Source organism: Phoxinus phoxinus (assembly GCF_949152265.1).
Source record: "Phoxinus phoxinus genome assembly, chromosome: 6".
NCBI classification, from domain to species: domain Eukaryota; kingdom Metazoa; phylum Chordata; class Actinopteri; order Cypriniformes; family Leuciscidae; genus Phoxinus; species Phoxinus phoxinus.
The window spans coordinates 181,744-201,907 of NC_136881.1; the positions used below are offsets into that span (position 1 = coordinate 181,744).

General features: G+C 45.5%; 1 protein-coding gene across 1 annotated transcript; it reads right to left on the bottom strand.

Annotated features, from left to right (window-relative positions):
- Positions 1 to 7: 7 nt before the first annotated feature.
- Positions 8 to 20,161, bottom strand: tmem39a (transmembrane protein 39A). Its single transcript, XM_079614778.1, has 9 exons — positions 19,668 to 20,161; positions 14,048 to 14,252; positions 10,240 to 10,462; positions 9,160 to 9,243; positions 7,743 to 7,888; positions 7,250 to 7,574; positions 6,969 to 7,156; positions 3,186 to 3,306; positions 8 to 1,152 (listed from the first exon to the last, which is right to left on the bottom strand). The coding sequence occupies exons 2-9, from the start codon at positions 14,158 to 14,160 to the stop codon at positions 916 to 918; spliced, it is 1,437 nt and encodes a 478-aa protein (XP_079470904.1). The 5' UTR covers positions 14,161 to 14,252; positions 19,668 to 20,161; the 3' UTR covers positions 8 to 915.
- Positions 20,162 to 20,164: the final 3 nt, after the last annotated feature.

Consider the following 20,164-nt stretch of genomic DNA (forward strand, 5'->3'; position numbering starts at 1 on the left):
CACTAATAACTTTCAGAGTTTTAATGTCCTCTGTAACAACACATTAAAAGCTTTTGCAAAAATATAGCACCACTGAGTATGAGAAATGGCTGCTGGGAACGGCACAGATAGACATCAGATGGACATTAGAAAGCGAACGCTTGTCGAGAACATATTTCACCTGAAAATCATAAGAAAACAGATCATGTTTTTAAGGCTTTTCTTACTTTGAAATTAAGCAAATTTCTTAATTTTACTAAGAAACAAACCCAAACATGCTATCATAATGTCATGAAAATCTTCATGTGCTAAAAAATCTTCCTTATGTTGATCTTGCAGTGAAATATGAGCCAGACACGAGTTCAGTGATGATGATGATTGACACATGGGCACTTGAGCTGGTTTTGTCATTTATTCTGGATGTCATTGGAACTTTGAAACAAAAGCGGTTTTGTAAAATATGTGCATGGCTCCGCCCACAGCTCATGTGACCACGCCCACTCCTGATGCCCCACGGCCCCCTGGGATTTGGCACAGAGTAAACATGAAGATGCTGATCGCTCAAGCTTTAAAACAGATCCTGCCGGAGCGGTTCATCTACAAAGATTGATTGAAACCAAGTGGACACACAAGATGCTCTGAACAGATAATACTTAATAAGAGTGTAAATGACCGTCCAGCACTGGCGGCGAACCGGGCCGCCCCGTCCAGTCCGTCCTCGTGATTGGCCAGCATTAGCTCTTCCAGTTCTTTTTTCAATCTTTGGCAGAATTCGGACATCATGCGAGACGCGGGCTACAAAACACCGGCGTCAGGATGCGCCGTAAACGTAGCGCCGTCTTCTAGGCGTGCGTAACAATATACAAAATAAAATATTTTATTAAATAGATACAAAGGTTGCATGAAAACAGACGGTATCAAAGCGCGAGTGGAGTCTCAGGGCGTCTTGACGGGCAGGCCGTGGCCCGGCGGGTACGAGTACGCCTTGCCCAGAACCAGCCGGTCCCGCAGGAGCTTGAACAGCACGTAATAGTTGCAGAAGAGGATGAGTCCGAGCGACAGCGTGTGGTTCCAGCGCTCGGACCGCAGCAGAGAGTACAGCTGGTACAGAACCACACTCGACTCGATCCCGATCAGCAGGTTCAGGATCCGCAGCGGCTTGTGGAACAGGAACTGGGCCGAGAGAAACACAACAAGCGTTAGTCAGCGCGCGGACCTGCAGGTCCGGTTACACACACCAGTTCATCATCCAGCGTTCCCCAAGCCGGCCCCTGAGGCCCAGCAGTCTCCCTCGTCTGAGCCGCAGACCCGGGTCTGAGCCGGTACTGACGGCGGAGCGATCAGGAAGAGTGCTGGGGTTCCTCCGGGAGCAGGGCTGGGAACACTGGGCTAACCCACCGTATCATGATGATGGTGCACACACTCAGCTCAGGCTTATGGGGTTACAAACAACCCAATCAGTGACATCAGCAGTGACATCAGCAGTGACATCAGCAGCAGTGACATCAGCAGTGACATCAGCAGTGACATCAGCAGTGACATCAGCAGTGACATCAGCAGTGACATCAGCAGTGACATCAGCAGTGACAGCCTTACATTAATATGAGGTACACAAACATTTACTCAGCCAGAATAAGATATGCTGCTAGCTCAGTCCAAGTGAGAGCTGTGAAGTTCTGATAGTTGATCAGATATATAGATATAAAGAGACTGTAACATGAAGTCATTTTGAAAGCTTTATCTATCGATAGCAAATCGTATTTATTATATATTTATATTTGTTTAAAGGTGGGGTATGTAATTCTCTTTTTTGGCCATTTTTTCAAAATCACTTAAAATCCTATTCCTAACCCACTTACAGCCACTGAGTTAGAAGCACTGAAATAAAAATTAAGCAATTTAATCATCTGTGGAACGGGCAGGACTCGAAAAACACCAGCCAATCATTTCCAAGACCACCTAGAATCATTGGACAGTAAGTGTGTCAATCAATCGGTCGTACCATTGATTGGTCCATGTTCTTTGAATGGGTGGAGTCAAAGAAAAGAAGGTAGGACCATTTGAGTTGTGTATTTTCAAAATCTACCGGCCGTTTTGCAAATCACATACCCCACCTTTAAACTAAATGTTTAATTGTTAAACTATATTTGAATGTTATAACTGATTATCTATGGTTTAAATATAATTATTATAAAATAATAATTGCTGAAAGCCGAGCCACTTTGCTGGTTCCCTAAAGCCAGGGTTACACCAGACCAGCGTCATGAGGAACACACACATGAAGCTCTTCAGAGACACTGGAGCATCACAGTTATATCAGAATCCCCATGTCCAACCCGTCCCCAAACGCAGCCGTTTCATTGGTCAGCTCGATCAGGCATGAGAAGTTCAGAAACATCATGGATGGTGATTGACACGATGACCAGTGCAATGATTACAATCGGCTGCAGGGTTTGTGCTTCACTGGTTTGAAGGGATTAAAACAATTCCATCTTCTGAAGCCTCAGACACTGTTAGCACTATTAGCACTGTTAGCACTGATAGCACTATTAACACTGTTAGCACTGTTAGCAATATTAGCACTGTTAACACTGTTAGCAATATTAGCACTGTTAACACTGTTAGCACTATTACCACTGTTAGCACTATTAGCACTGTTAGCACTATTAGCACTGTTAGCACTATTAGCACTGTTAGCACTATTAGCACTGTTAGCACTATTACCACTGTTAGCACTGTTAGCACTATTAGCACTGTTAGCACTATTAGCACTGTTAACACTATTAGCACTATTAGCACTGTTAGCACTATTAGCACTGTTAACACTATTAGCACTATTAACACTGTTAGCACTATTAGCACTGTTAACACTATTAGCACTATTAACACTGTTAGCACTATTAGCACTGTTAACACTATTACCACTGTTAGCACTATTACCACTGTTAGCACTGTTAGCACTATTAGCACTGTTAACACTATTAGCACTGTTAGCACTATTAGCACTGTTAACACTATTAGCACTGTTAACACTGTTAGCACTGTTAGCAGCTGAAACACGAGTCTGTGGTTGAAGATTCTTCAAAAACACTCTTTTTGTTCCACAGTAAATCCCTGACAGTGAGTAAGTGTTTTTTAACTGACGCACAGATCCCTCGTGTCAGTAATGTCATCATCAGTAAAGGAGAGGAGAGGCAGATACTCACATAAAACCTGGCGTGCGAGACGTCGGAGGGCAAGGCCACGTTACACGGCCCGACGGCCTTATAGAGGCAGCGACTGTGCCGGACCAGAACTCCCTGCGGCCAGATGGTGCTGTCGGACCAGCTGCGCGCACACACACACACACACACACACACACACACACACACGCTTATAGTACAGGCTTATACTCCCCTCAAGTCAGCTTCATCTATACAGCGCTTTAGCAATATAGAGTGTCACAGCAGCTTTACAGAGATCACAGGAGATTACAGTAACAGTGGTGTGGTGAGGTGTGGTGAGGTGTGGAGTGGTGCGGTGAGGTGTGGTGAGGTGAGGTGAGGTGTGGTGTGGTGTGGTGAGGTGAGGTGTGGTGTGGTGTGGTGAGGTGTGGTGATGTGTCGTGAGGTGTGGTGTGGTGCGGTGAGGTGAGGTGTGGTGAGGTGTGGTGCGGTGAGGTGAGGTGTGGTGAGGTGTGGTGAGGTGTGGTGAGGTGTGGTGTGGTGAGGTGAGGTGTGGTGTGGTGAGGTGTGGTGAGGTGTGGTGTGGTGAGGTGTGGTGTGGTGAGGTGAGGTGTGGTGTGGTGTGGTGAGGTGTGGTGATGTGTCGTGAGGTGAGGTGTGGTGCGGTGAGGTGAGGTGTGGTGAGGTGTGGAACGGGCAGGACTCGAAAAACACCAGCCAATCATTTCCAAGACCACCTAGAATCATTGGACAGTAAGTGTGTCAATCAATCGGTCGTACCATTGATTGGTCCATGTTCTTTGAATGGGTGGAGTCAAAGAAAAGAAGGTAGGACCATTTGAGTTGTGTATTTTCAAAATCTACCGGCCGTTTTGCAAATCACATACCCCACCTTTAAACTAAATGTTTAATTGTTAAACTATATTTGAATGTTATAACACACACACACACACACACACACACACACACACACGCTTATAGTACAGGCTTATACTCCCCTCAAGTCAGCTTCATCTATACAGCGCTTTAGCAATATAGAGTGTCACAGCAGCTTTACAGAGATCACAGGAGATTACAGTAACAGTGGTGTGGTGAGGTGTGGTGAGGTGTGGAGTGGTGCGGTGAGGTGTGGTGAGGTGAGGTGAGGTGTGGTGTGGTGTGGTGAGGTGAGGTGTGGTGTGGTGTGGTGAGGTGTGGTGATGTGTCGTGAGGTGTGGTGTGGTGCGGTGAGGTGAGGTGTGGTGAGGTGTGGTGCGGTGAGGTGAGGTGTGGTGAGGTGTGGTGAGGTGTGGTGAGGTGTGGTGTGGTGAGGTGAGGTGTGGTGTGGTGAGGTGTGGTGAGGTGTGGTGTGGTGAGGTGTGGTGTGGTGAGGTGAGGTGTGGTGTGGTGTGGTGAGGTGTGGTGATGTGTCGTGAGGTGAGGTGTGGTGCGGTGAGGTGAGGTGTGGTGAGGTGTGGTGTGGTGAGGTGTGGTGTGGTGTGGTGCGGTGAGGTGCGGTGAGGTGATGTGTCGTGAGGTGTGGTGATGGTGTGGTGTGGTGATGTGTCGTGAGGTGTGGTGAGGTGAGGTGAGGTGTGGTGAGGTGTGGTGAGGTGAGGTGAGGTGTGGTGAGGTGAGGTGAGGTGAGGTGTGGTGAGGTGTGGTGAGGTGAGGTGTGGTGATGTGTCGTGTGGTGTGGTGAGGTGAGGTGTGGTGTGGTGAGGTGTGGTGATGTGTCGTGAGGTGTGGTGAGGTGTGGTGTGGTGAGGTGTGGTGCGGTGAGGTGCGGTGTGGTGATGTGTCGTGAGGTGTGGTGAGGTGTGGTGTGGTGAGGTGTGGTGAGGTGAGGTGTGGTGAGGTGTGGTGCGGTGAGGTGCGGTGAGGTGTGGTGATGTGTCGTGAGGTGTGGTGTGGTGAGGTGAGGTGTGGTGAGGTGTGGTGAGGTGAGGTGTGGTGATGTGTCGTGAGGTGTGGTGAGGTGAGGTGAGGTGAGGTGTGGTGAGGTGAGGTGAGGTGTGGTGAGGTGAGGTGTGGTGATGTGTCGTGTGGTGTGGTGAGGTGAGGTGTGGTGTGGTGAGGTGTGGTGATGTGTCGTGAGGTGTGGTGAGGTGAGGTGAGGTGAGGTGAGGTGAGGTGTGGTGTGGTGTGGTGAGGTGTGGTGCGGTGAGGTGCGGTGTGGTGATGTGTCGTGTGGTGTGGTGAGGTGAGGTGTGGTGATGTGTCGTGAGGTGTGGTGATGTGTCGTGAGGTGTGGTGTGGTGAGGTGTGGTGCGGTGAGGTGCGGTGTGGTGTGGTGATGTGTCGTGAGGTGTGGTGTGGTGAGGTGCGGTGTGGTGTGGTGAGGTGTGGTGATGTGTCGTGAGGTGTGGTGATGTGTCGTGAGGTGTGGTGTGGTGAGGTGTGGTGCGGTGAGGTGCGGTGTGGTGTGGTGATGTGTCGTGAGGTGTGGTGTGGTGAGGTGCGGTGTGGTGTGGTGATGTGTCGTGTGGTGTGGTGATGTGTCGTGAGGTGTGGTGTGCTGAGGTGTGGTGCGGTGAGGTGTGGTGCGGTGCGGTGAGGTGTGGTGATGTGTCGTGAGGTGTGGTGTGGTGTGGTGAGGTGTGGTGTGGTGATATGTCGTGAGGTGTGGTGTGGTGAGGTGTGGTGTGGTGATGTGTCGTGAGGTGTGGTGAGGTGAGGTGTGATGTGGTGCGGTGTGGTGAGGTGAGGTGTGGTGATGTTTCGTGTGGTGTGGTGAGGTGTGGTGCGGTGAGGTGTGGTGTGGTGTGGTGTGGTGTGGTGAGGTGTGGTGAGGTGTGGTGTGGTGAGGTGTGGTGAGGTGAGGTGTGGTGAGGTGTGGTGAGGTGTGGTGAGGTGTGGTGTGGTGATGTGTCGTGAGGTGTGGTGAGGTGTGGTGTGGTGATGTGTCGTGAGGTGTGGTGAGGTGAGGTGAGGTGAGGTGTGGTGTGGTGTGGTGAGGTGAGGTGAGGTGTGGTGATGTTTCGTGTGGTGTGGTGAGGTGTGGTGATGTGTCGTGAGGTGTGGTGCGGTGAGGTGTGGTGAGGTGTGGTGTGGTGCGGTGAGGTGCGGTGTGGTGAGGTGTGGTGATGTGTCGTGAGGTGTGGTGTGGTGAGGTGAGGTGAGGTGTGGTGTGGTGAGGTGAGGTGAGGTGAGGTGAGGTGAGGTGAGGTGTGGTGATGTGTCGTGTGGTGTGGTGAGGTGTGGTGTGGTGAGGTGTGGTGATGTGTCGTGAGGTGTGGTGTGGTGTGGTGAGGTGAGGTGCGGTGATGTGTCGTGTGGTGAGGTGAGGTGTGGTGTGGTGAGGTGTGGTGATGTGTCATGAGGTGTGGTGATGTGTCGTGAGGTGTGGTGTGGTGAGGTGTGGTGCGGTGAGGTGTGGTGTGGTGTGGTGTGGTGAGGTGCGGTGTGGTGTGGTGATGTGTCGTGAGGTGTGGTGTGGTGATGTGTCGTGAGGTGTGGTGTGGTGAGGTGAGGTGAGGTGTGGTGTGGTGTGGTGATGTGTCGTGAGGTGTGGTGTGGTGATGTGTCGTGAGGTGTGGTGTGCTGAGGTGTGGTGTGGTGCGGTGAGGTGTGGTGCGGTGCGGTGAGGTGTGGTGAGGTGTGGTGCGGTGAGGTGTGGTGCGGTGAGGTGTGGTGTGGTGAGGTGTGGTGCGGTGAGGTGTGGTGTGGTGTGGTGTGGTGCGATGAGGTGTGGTGAGGTGTGGTGTGGTGCGGTGAGGTGTGGTGTTGTGCGTGTGGTGAGGTGAGGTGTGGTGTGGTGCGGTGACGTGAGGTGACGTGAGGTGTGGTGTTGTGCGGTGACGTGAGTTGTGGTGTGGTGTGGTGTGAGTTAGTGCGAGCGCTCACAGGTGCTGCGGGGCGTTGCTGCCGGAGCCAGGTTCGAGCCTCTGCCATCGGCCCAGGTGCGCAGCGGAGCGGTGCAGGAGGTCACAGTACCGGGGCGGCAGCAACTGGCTCATCAGCATCACGAACGCGTTGATCCACACCATGATCAGGTGCTCGCAGGACCAGCGCATGTCGTAGTACTGCGTACTCTGGAAAACAGAGCAAACAAAACTCAGTGGGAGAGCGAGTGAGTGAGTGTGTGTGTGTTTGTGTGTGACTGAACACACGTGGGTCGCGCTCACCTTGACGAAGCACAGCGGGAGGAAGGCCACGTAATAGGCGCTGAACAGCGAGTTGAACAGCACTTCTTTGATGCGCCGGTTGAAGTCGGTCTTGAGCTGCTGGACTTCGGAGCGGACCCGGTCTGGGGAGGGGGGGGCGGGTGGGCAGGAGTGGGCGGGGACAGGGGCAGGGCCACAGAGCTGATCCCGCAGGTGTTCCCGCAGGAGCGCCAGGAAGGGTTTGGGTCTCAGAGGAACATCAGACCCGTCCGGCTCCGAGAACATACAGTCCGACGGGGACCGAGAGTCCTGGTGGAAGCAGACCAGCGGCACGTACACCCCGAACCTGCACACACACAGACACAAATTACACACACACACACACTACACCGAACCTGCACACACACAGACACAAATTACACACACACACACTACACCGAACCTGCACACACACACTACTCACACCAGCGGCACGTACACACCGAACCTGCACACAATAATAACTGAGACTCACGGATAGCCCAGGAACAGCAGGTTGAGCACGGAGTACTCCCTGAAGAGGTGCACGAGGGTCCAGCACAGAACACACACACACAGCGTCAGCAGAACCAACCGGACCACGACCAGAACCGTGTAGCGTAGCGGAGACAACGGACACGCCTGCAACACACACACACATCTCTTCATAAAGGAAACACTCTTCAGTTCACAGTCACTGATGATGATCATGCAAATACCATGATGTGACAAAACAGACCATAAAAGCCTTGTTCACACTCACTCGCTCGCACGCTCACTTGCACGCTCACTCGCACTCTCACACTCACGCTCACGCTCACGCTCACTCTCACTCTCACTCTCACTCTCACTCTCACTCTCACGCTCACTCGCACTCTCACACTCACGCTCACTCTCACTCTCACTCTCACTCTCACTCTCACGCTCACTCTCACTCTCACACTCACGCTCACGCTCACTCTCACTCTCACTCTCACGCTCACTCTCACTCTCACTCTCACGCTCACTCTCACGCTCACTCTCACGCTCACTCTCACGCTCACTCTCACGCTCACTCTCACACTCACTCTCACACTCACTCTCACTCTCACGCTCACTCTCACGCTCACGCTCACACTCACTCTCACTCTCACACTCACTCTCACTCTCACACTCACTCTCACACTCACTCTCACACTCACTCTCACGCTCACTCACACGCTCACTCTCACTCTCACTCTCACGCTCACGCTCACACTCACTCTCACTCTCACGCTCACGCTCACTCTCACGCTCACTCTCACTCTCACGCTCACTCTCACGCTCACTCTCACGCTCACTCTCACGCTCACTCTCACGCTCACTCTCACTCTCACGCTCACTCTCACGCTCACGCTCACTCTCACTCTCACACTCACTCTCACTCTCACACTCACTCTCACACTCACTCTCACACTCACTCTCACGCTCACTCACACGCTCACTCTCACTCTCACGCTCACGCTCACACTCACTCTCACGCTCACGCTCACACTCACTCTCACTCTCACACTCACTCTCACTCTCACACTCACTCTCACGCTCACTCTCACGCTCACTCTCACGCTCACTCTCACTCTCACTCTCACGCTCACTCTCACGCTCACTCTCACGCTCACTCTCACGCTCACTCTCACGCTCACTCTCACGCTCACTCTCACGCTCACTCTCACGCTCACTCTCACGCTCACTCTCACGCTCACTCTCACGCTCACTCTCACGCTCACTCTCACGCTCACTCTCACGCTCACTCTCACGCTCTCTCACGCTCACTCTCACGCTCACTCTCACTCTCACTCTCACTCTGATGTACTTCATATACTTTGGGATTTTCCAACAGAAAGGGAAGTTAACGAACATGTTAATGTGATCCTCACAGACTGGAACACACTCACCTCTGAGACGACGGTCCACACGAGTCTTCTGGCCAACATCACGGTGATGAACACCGCCAGGTGATAGTCCATCAGGTGATAGTTCTTCACAGAGAGACAAGAGCACATTATCAACACACTCTCCTCCGTGCAGAACACACACACAGCTGAAGATCTCGATCGTGAGCGTTCATACACACACACACTGCTACAGATTGTAAGCGTTCATACACACACACACTGCTAGAGATCTCGATCGTGAGCATTCACACACACACAATGGCAGAGGCAGGCTAAATACACATTAATTGCACAGATATTAACATAAATACATAATATTCAATAAAAATAAATATGAATAAGACTTATGTTTATTTATTTTTATCGATTGCAATTTTTTTTTACTAGATTAATCACTTTTTTTCTGTGATTACTCACAATGAATCGCCCTTAAAAAATATGTTTTTAATATATTTTATAAATGTAATAATAATTTCACATTTAATCTTCAAATTATTGTAGAAACAACAAAGACAGTATATTTTTAAATATTTGTCTAAAAGGCAGGAAATATACAGAAATTTGATAAAGTTATCAAACAGTTCGCACTGCATAAATGTTCAATTATATATAGATTAATCATTATTAAAGTTAGTCAAAAGCAGTGAGTGTTTTTCTCTGTTCTTTCATACAAGATCTGGCAACTGGGCAACCTTGGAATAATATATTGATGCGTTTATTCATATAACGACGTTTGGATAGACAAATTAAGGGAGTTTCTCAGGAGAAATGACGTGGCGGGAGATGTGTGTGAAATACGGGAGAATCCCGGGGAACGGGAGTGTTGACAGGTATGGTGTAACTCTGTAAAAAATGAATCATTCATCAGAAGCGCAAATTAAATACAGACTTGACTTCAGTCAGTTTCTCACACAACGCATCATCAACACCAGCAGAATATAATAACTGTCATGATGATATTTCTCGGCTAAAGAGCAGCGTGAACATTCTGCTAAACATCTCCAGTCACTGACGACCTGCCGCCAGTATAACAGCTGTACTGGGACGTGTGTGTGTGTGTGTGTGTGTGTGTGTGTGTACCAGTGTTGTGGAGGCCGAGGGCTGGCTGTAGGAGGACCACCACACCGTCCTGTAGATGTTGATGTACTGAACAAACAGCGCCACCAGCAGGTAGAGGAACAGCAGCGCCTCGAACAGCAGATTACTGTCCAGAGGAAGATCAGGAATACGGGAATGCCGGACAGGATCTGGAGTGATGAGGGCCGTGAGGGGCGGAGCCGAGAGACCCAGCGCACTGCTGTTCCTGAGACAGACACACACACACACACACACACACACGTCTCATGACACGTCACTGCCACCTCCGCTTTGCTTTCGAGTTTGAACGACTCTTAAAGAGGGCGTCGGATGTAGGGATGCTCATATTGACCGTTTAAACCTTAACCGAAAGTAAATTTTGACCGATTAATACTATCAGTTAAACGGTTTAAAAGTAAAAAAAATTATATATATTTTTAGCTTTTTTTGTTGTTTGTTTGCTGCATGGTTAAAAAAAGATAGTATATAGCCTATATTTGTTAACTCACTCACGGGGAGTGTCGACACGCCCAACCGCACGCGCCTAAAGACATATTTCGCTGAGCAAGCTAACGCTAAATGAAGAAAGCGGAAAGTAGCCGCCTACTGTGTGGGACCACTTCGACAGAACGGACGGCGAAGTTACTTGCAAAATATGCTACGCGGTATTAAAATAAAGGGTTAGTGCGAGTACAATGCAATATCACTTGAGAAACAAACATCCACAAGCAAATGAAAGGCGCTTTCCGAAGTTGGCCACTCTAGCGATACGCTATCTCTGTATTCCCGGGACATCTGTGCCGCCGGAGACCAGACTAACCCACATCATGTAGACATGTGACTTTAGTTTAAATAAGAACTAGACAAGCGGTGGATTGAGGTAGGCCGGCTGTCTGATGGGGAAAAAACCTTGTTTTTTAAAAGCTTCAAACTGCTTCAGTGTTTTCTTCTTGTCATATTAATTTGTTAATTATTTAAGTTTAAAAAATATATTTAGTGTAGGCCTATTTTAGTTTTTTCTATATATTATTTTTGTTTTTCTCTGTTGTCACTGCCAGAAACGCTGCAGACGTGATCATGTGGATCCAGGGGGCTGTTCCATAAAAGATGCTAAGAAAAGCGGGGATTAAACTCCAAAACCCGACTTGAATAAACCTAACAAATAAGTTGGGGCTAAAGCGGTTTCATAAAAGGTAATTCAAGTTCACGCAATCCCACTAATTTGATCCAGGTTTATCTAGTCTAGATAACTGCGTGTGCACGCGTTTCTTAAGCAGCCCTGAAGGTCGATCATAGATCAAATCGATCCACCATCAAACTGCATATATCTTGTGCTGTTTTATGCGTTTGAGACATGGTGTTTGCAAAACTTACATTTCACAGGAATATTCTCCATCTGAAAATCTTAGAAAGTCGTGCAAATAGTTCAATTTTGCTGTAAACTTCACATTGAACGAGCGCTACTGCGCGCATGCGCGCCAAATAGGAGCAAATATTCTGACTAATATACATTTTGCTTGGAAAATTAATAGGCTATGCGATATTTTATAACACCAGAAATATCTTATAATTTATAAATTAATATAATTTATCTTTAGGATGTTGGATCAGTTGCAGTGAACTTATATCTCATTACACTCTTTTTTTTACACTCACACAATTTTATACTTATAATAAAACAATTGAACAGAAGTAGGCCTAATTCAGGGAATTTGTTTTTTTTAAGAAACCAAATATAATAAAGATACAAAATATAGTTTTGGGTTTAGGACCTAAGCTACTTAAAAAAGATGCCTTATACTTATTTAATTAGAATGCTAGGAATTACAGCTTTTAAAGCAATCTTTATTTTTTTGGAGAAAGCAAGAAGGTTTGGTTAGATTTAGTTTATACAGTGCATTATGGAGAGGATAACATGAAATTAAGAGCAAAAGTATACATTTTGAAAAGATATGTGCAACTCTAAAATCAAAGAATATTCCGTAAAATACATTAGCGTATAACTAAATAACCTTCCCTCCCTTAATTCTAGTTATTTGTTATTTTATTTATTTACTTATTTAATATTTTATATTTAAATAATATTACTTTAATAACTTATTATGAATTGTGTCATTATAAGAGTTTGATATAAATATGTGAATGTTTGATTTTGGTCATATGTAAAAGTGTCTAACTATGTACTTAATGGTTGTTGTTCTAATTGTTTTTATGTGTTGGTGGGTATTATCACAAAAGAAAAAAGTAGAAGGAAAAATAAGATTTATTGGGGGGAAATATTATGTCTTTAAAGGAACTGTCCATTTGTATAATTGTGAAATGTATTTGAATTGAAAGACATAATAAAGTACATAAAATATATATGCTAAAATATTGGTTGTTGGACATTAGATGTGCCTTATTTAGAATTTTAAACCTACAATTTAGTGTATTTTTATGATATAAATAACTGTAAAGGGACTATTGTAATGGGGTAATTCAAGTGTAGGTTAATATAGCAATTACTAAGCTCAGATTCATCTTACCAGTTTAAATGTATACTGTGATATTGTAATTATTTATTTTAAATGTTCTGTTTCATAAATTTTTTAAACTATCTAATTAATCACAAAACATTCAGCCAGTAAGAAAAGAAAACCTGTAGGATATATATATGTATATATATATATTTATATATGTATATAAACCCCGACATATATGTTTGTAGGTCTATATTGTCTAATTTATCATTGTAGCCTTATTTAAGTTGATTTTATGCTTATAGTGGTTAATAAAGTCAAATAATGGTATGAGAGATTGTCAGTAATTGTGTTCCTATTGGTCAGTGTTAGAGGATCTGTGCAACAACTGAGGCTTAGCCTGACAGTTAGCCTGCCCTGGACCAGGCTAGTTTCCCAGCATAAGTTGCCAGGGTAACTGAGTTTGAACTATTTTAAGTTTTCTTTATGAAACAGAATCAACCGACAATAAGTTTGACTAACCAAAATAAGTCTGGCTTGTATTCTAATCTTGTTTTATGGAACAGCCCCCAGGTTCTGTTGTTGGTCTTGTTGTTGTTTGCTCGTTAAAATAAACCCGTGATCATTTTTTTGTGTATTTTTAATGGGTCACAGACATTCGTTCATTTTATTTTTATTTAATTCAATATTATAATCTTATCAGTTAACGGTTAATAATCGGATAACGGGCGGCGGTTGTCGGTCGGGGAAATGAACCGAAATGAGCTTCCCTAGTCGGATGCCCATGTTGTGATTCTGTGGGGTCTTCATGGAGATTTTGTAACATTGGGTTAGGGTTAGGTTAAGGGTTAAGATTCCTCAGTGGTTGTGTAAAACCTCCTCAAAAACAGCTCTGCTCACAGCGGCACGTTCCGGTGCGCGTCTCTTTAAACGAGAATGAGCGACTGCTTTGGATCCGTGTACTGACGAGCAGATGTTCAGTACAGCTGTGGGGGTCCTGACACATGACAGGCATCCGTGTGGACAACTAAGTGTTTAGATGCAGTTCATATTGAAACAGAGTTTGTTTTGTGAGTGAAGCACCTCCGTCTTTATATTTATATATACACATATATATATTACTCCACTATGATTGTCATCCACACAATCATGTTTTGGGTTTATTAAAAGCCACTAGATGTGAAAGGAGACAAATAATGAAAATCAGACTTTTTCCGTGTCTATAATCGGCTAGCCTGTCGTCTGATACTGCTCCATTGTTTTAGATTTAGATTTATTACATCTTGTGAAAAGGGACGTAATAAAAAAACAACTTCATTTTGTGGTGAACGTCAGAAGCATCAGCGCCTCACCTGCACCGAAGCCCCGCCCCATTGCTGAGGCCGCCGCCCACCAGCGTCTGCAGCGAGGGCAGAGCGCAGCGGCTCAGCTGCTGTCTACTGGGACCCCTGCGGCCCCCGGGCATGACCTCCAGCGGCTCCCTGCGGCCCCGTCCTCACGTCTGCCCCAGCGGCTCCCTGCGGCCCCGTCACGTCTCGGCCCAAAGCTGCCCGGCCACTGCAGGACAAAGCCAAGGTTCAGGTCAGAACTACTCAGATCCAGGTCGTCGGCCTGCTAACAAACGCAGCGGCGGGCTGAACATGATGTGAAATCACATGTTAACAGACAAAACTCAACTCTCATTGGAACACAGTGAGGTCAGAGTGGCCAACACTCATCTGATAAATCAGCATCGGACACAAAGCAGCAGTTTTTCTGTTAAAACCGTTGCACCAAAAGAGGAAGCTACAGTGCAATGAAGCTGAAGTTAGTAAGAAGAAAAAGTCATTAAACTCTCCAGAAGCATGAACACACAAACCTGCTGAGCTGCTCGTCCAGACAACAGCCAATGGCAATCACCTCATGATGCACAGATCACCAAGACTAGACTAACAGCTAACCTAGCACAACCAGACTAACAGCTAAACTAGCACCACAACCAGACTATCTCATCAACTACACTTACAACCAGACTAATGACTAAACTAGCACCACAACCAGACTAATTCATCAACTACACTTGCAATCAGACTGACTAAACTAGCACCACAATCAGACTATCTCATCAACTACACTTACAACCAGACTAATGACTAAACTAGCACCACAACCAGACTAATGACTACTAAACTAGCACCACAACCAGACTAACTCATCAACTACACTTGCAACCAGACTAATGACTAAACTAGCACCACAACCAGACTAACTCATCAACTACACTTGCAACCAGACTAATGACTAAACTAGCACCACAACCAGACTAACTCATCAACTACACTTGCAACCAGACTAATGACTAAACTAGCACCACAACCAGACTAACTCATCAACTACACTCACAACCAGACAAGTGACTAAACTAGCACCACTACCAGACTAATGACTAAACTAGCACCACAACCAGACTAACTCAGCAACTACACTCACAACCAGACTAGTGACTAAACTAGCACCACAACCAGACTAACTCATCAACTACACTCACAACCAGACTAGTGACTAAACTAGCACCACAACCAGACTAACTCATCAACTACACTCACAACCAGACTAATGACTAAACTAGCACCACAACCACACTAACTCATCAACTACACTCACAACCAGACAAGTGACTAAACTAGCACCACAACCAGACTAACTCATCAACTACACTCACAACCAGACTAACTCATGAACTACACTCACAACCACACTAATGACTAAACTAGCACCACAACCAGACTAACTCATCAACTACACTCACAATCAGACTAATTTATCAACTACACTCACAACCAGACTAACTCATCAACTACACTCACAACCAGACTAACTCATCAACTACACTCACAACCACACTAATGACTAAACTAGCACCACAATCAGACTAACTCATCAACTACACTCACAACCAGACTAACTCATCAACTACACTCACAACCAGACAAGTGACTAAACTAGCACCACAACCAGACTAACTCATCAACTACACTCACAACCAGACTTGTGACTAAACTAGCACCACAACCAGACTAACTCATCAACTACACTTACAACCAGACTAATGACTACTAAACTAGCACCACAACCAGACTAACTCATCAACTACATGTACAACCAGACTAATGACTACTAAACTAGCACCACAACCAGACTAACTCATCAATTTTGCAACCAGACTAATGACTAAACTAGCACCACAACCAGACTAACACATCAACTACACTTACAACCAGACTAACTCATCAACTACACTCACAACCACACTAATGAGTAAACTAGCACCACAATCAGACTAACTCATCAACTACACTCACAACCAGACAAGTGACTAAACTAGCACCACAACCAGACTAACTCATCAACTACACGTACAACCAGACTGACTAAACTAGCACCACAATCAGACTAACTCATCAACTACACTTACAACCAGACTAATGACTACTAAACTAGCACCACAACCAGACTGACTAATGACTACTAAACTAGCACCACAACCAGACTGACTAATGACTACTAAACTAGCACCACAACCAGACTAACTCATCAATTTTGCAACCAGACTAATGACTAAACTAGCACCACAACCAGACTAACTCATCAACTACACGTACAACCAGACTGACTAAACTAGCACCACAATCAGACTAACTCATCAACTACACTTACAACCAGACTAATGACTACTAAACTAGCACCACAACCAGACTGACTAATGACTACTTATGCCTAGTTCACACTACAGGATTTTAAGCCCGATTTAAGCCCGATTTGCAAATCGTTGAGCTCGCCGACAGGTCGGGTTGTTATCGCGTGCAAATCGCGGGGGATTAGCGGCCGATGAACGCTCGCCAATCTGTTAGTATGAAAGAGCCAACAACGCATCAAAGACGCTCGCAGACGCCTCGCGAACGCGTCGCCGAGCCCAGAAAAATATCTAGCATGCTAGATATCTGGAGCTGTCGCACGACTCAACCACATGTGATGCCATGAGCTACAGCCAATCAGAGCAAGGCATGGGTTGAGGTCACTGGGAAAATACCGTTTATATACTGTCTATGGGAATTATTATTATTTTTTCCAGAGCAAATCATCGCGCAAACAGTTTGCAGCACTAATTTCTGTCTGACGTCCATATTCAAACATAGACTCGCGTTTTGTGTACTTGTGTTCTTCTTTGCTGGGTAGTGGCGCGCGTGCTGTATTGCGTAATTTCCGGTTCGTTTTATCGCGTGATTTCTTCGTGATAAAACGTGGTTTGTAGACAAGGTAGAATCGTTGGCTGACAGAGTTGTTGTCACCTCGTGTAGTGAGTTACCTCCTGTTGCGGATCAATCACGTTGTGTCGTGTGGTGTGAACAGCTCAACAACTTGAACACTCCTGATTTCACAGAGAGCAAGTCATGTAGTGTGAACTGCACAGTTCAGCCCGACGTTTTAAAATCCTGTAGTGTGCACTTGCCTTAAACTAGCACCACAACCAGACTAACTCATCAACTACACTTACAACCAGACTAATGACTAAACTAGCACCACAACCAGACTAACTCATCAACTACACTTACAACCAGACTAATGACTACTAAACTAGCACCACAACCAGACTAACGCATCAACTACACTTACAACCAAACTAATGACTAAACTAGCACCACGACCAGACTAATTCATCAACTACACTTGCAATCAGACTGATTAAACTAGCACCACAACCAGACTAACTCATCAACTACACTTACAATCAGACTGACTAAACTAGCACCACAACCAGACTAATGACTACTAAACTAGCACCACAATCAGACTAACTCAACAACTACACTTGCAACCAGACTAATGACTACTAAACTAGCACCACAACCAGACTAACTCATCAACTACACTTACAACCAGACTAATGACTACTAAACTAACACCACAGCCAGACTAACTCATCAACTAGACTTGCAATCAGACTGACTAAACTAGCACCACAACCAGACTAACTCATCAACTACACTTGCAATCAGACTAATGACTACTAAACTAGCACCACAACCAGACTAACTCATCAACTACACTTGCAACCAGAATAATGACTAAACTAGCACCACAACCAGACTAACTAATCAACTACACTTACAACCAGACTAATGACTAAACTAGCACCACAACCAGACTAACTAATCAACTACACTTACAACCAGACTAATGACTAAACTAGCACCACAACCAGACTAACTCATCAACTACACTTACAACCAGACTAATGACTAAACTAGCACCACGACCAGACTAATTCATCAACTACAATTGCAATCAGACTGACTAAACTAGCACCACAACCAGACTAACTCATCAACTACACTTACAATCAGACTGACTAAACTAGCACCACAACCAGACTAATGACTACTAAACTAGCACCACAATCAGACTGACTAATCAACTACACTTACAACCAGACTAATGACTACTAAACTAGCACCACAACCAGACTAACTCATCAACTACACTTGCAATCAGACTAATGACTACTAAACTAGCACCACAACCAGACTAACTCATCAACTACACTTGCAACCAGACTAATGACTAAACTAGCACCACAACCAGACTAACTCATCAACTACACTTACAACCAGACTAATGACTACTAAACTAGCACCACAACCAGACAAACTCATCAACTACACTTGCAATCAGACTGACTAAACTAGCACCACAACCAGACTAACTCATCAACTACACTTGCAATCAGACTGACTAAACTAGCACCACAACCAGACTAACTCATCAACTACACTTGCAATCAGACTGACTAAACTAGCACCACAACCAGACTAACTCATCAACTACACTTACAATCAGACTGACTAAACTAGCACCACAACCACCAGACTAATGACTACTAAACTAGCACCACAACCAGACTAACTCATGAACTACACTTGCAATCAGACTGACTAAACTAGCACCACAACCAGACTAACTCATCAACTACACTTGCAATCAGACTGACTAAACTAGCACCACAACCAGACTAACTCATCAACTACACTTGCAATCAGACTGACTAAACTAGCACCACAACCAGACTAACTCATCAACTACACTTGCAATCAGACTGACTAAACTAGCACCACAACCAGACTAACGCATCAACTACACTTGCAATCAGACTGACTAAACTAGCACCACAACCACCAGACTAATGACTACTAAACTAGCACCACAATCAGACTAACTCAACAACTACACTTGCAAACAGACTGACTAAACTAGCACCACAACCAGACTAACTCATCAACTACACTTACAACCAGACTAATGACTAAACTAGCACCACAACCAGACTAACTCATCAACTACACTTACAACCAGACTAATGACTACTAAACTAGCACCACAACCAAACTAATGACTACTAAACTAGCACCACAATCAGACTAACTCAACAACTACACTTGCAATCAGACTGACTAAACTAGCACCACAACCAGACTAACTCATCAACTACACTTGCAATCAGACTAATGACTACTAAACTAGCACCACAACCAGACTAACTCATCAACTACACTTGCAACCAGACTAATGACGATATTTGCACCACAATCAGACTAACTCATCAACTACACTTGCAACCAGACTGACTAAACTAGCACCACAATCAGACTAACTCATCAACTACACTCACACTTACAAAACTACAACCCACAAACAGACTAATCAGACAGACTAGTTATCAACTAACTAAATAACACATGAACTAACACAAAACACACACACACACACACACACACACACACACACACAGGAAATAAACAGAATCATTGGTCTGCAGCTGGTAACTGAACTAACCTTAACTGAACTATATGAATATTGAGCTGATGTTTATACTGTAAATGTTGACTGAATGCATGATTTACATTAACATTTATGAATAATTAAAGAAACACTTACCGCACACCAATCATGAGCGCAGACATCAGTCACCTAAACTCTGTAACAACCACATTTGTTTCTCGCTCTCTCTCTCTGAAATAATGATACAGTGTAAAGTTTCTGACAGACAATGTGGATATTGTGTTTCGCGTGTGTTGTTGCACTCGCGCGCTGCTTTGTATAACGGCCTTAAAATGCAAAACACAAAGTTGCAGAAGTTCCTCGCGCAGTTACAGACCGACGTGGCAAACCGACGCTGCGTCACATGACGCCATCAGCACCGCGACGCGTCTCTGGTGCGCACTGCGCAGGCGCAGCACACACTACACGCTGGGAACAGATGTGGTACTAAAACAGTTCAATGTAACATTTAAATGTTGTATTGCTAGCTTCTAGCTTTTATTTTGCTTTGTGAAACTGCCTTGCTAACATTCTTACACTGTCGATGTGAGAGAAATATTGTTCTGTTCAAAGATGAAAACATGACGGGATTGTGATGAGCCATGATCGGCTAA

Bases quoted from the DNA above. Each gene is read 5' to 3' on its own strand.
- tmem39a (XM_079614778.1), bottom strand. From the start codon at position 14,160: ATGCCCGGGGGCCGCAGGGGTCCCAGTAGACAGCAGCTGAGCCGCTGC. The intron at 7,157-7,249 runs GTGAGCGCGACC...TCTGTTTTCCAG, and splicing joins TCCCGCTGTGCTTCGTCAAG to AGTACGCAGTACTACGACAT. The intron at 1,153-3,185 runs GTGAGTATCTGC...CTCTCGGCCCAG, and splicing joins TCTCGCACGCCAGGTTTTAT to TTCCTGTTCCACAAGCCGCT.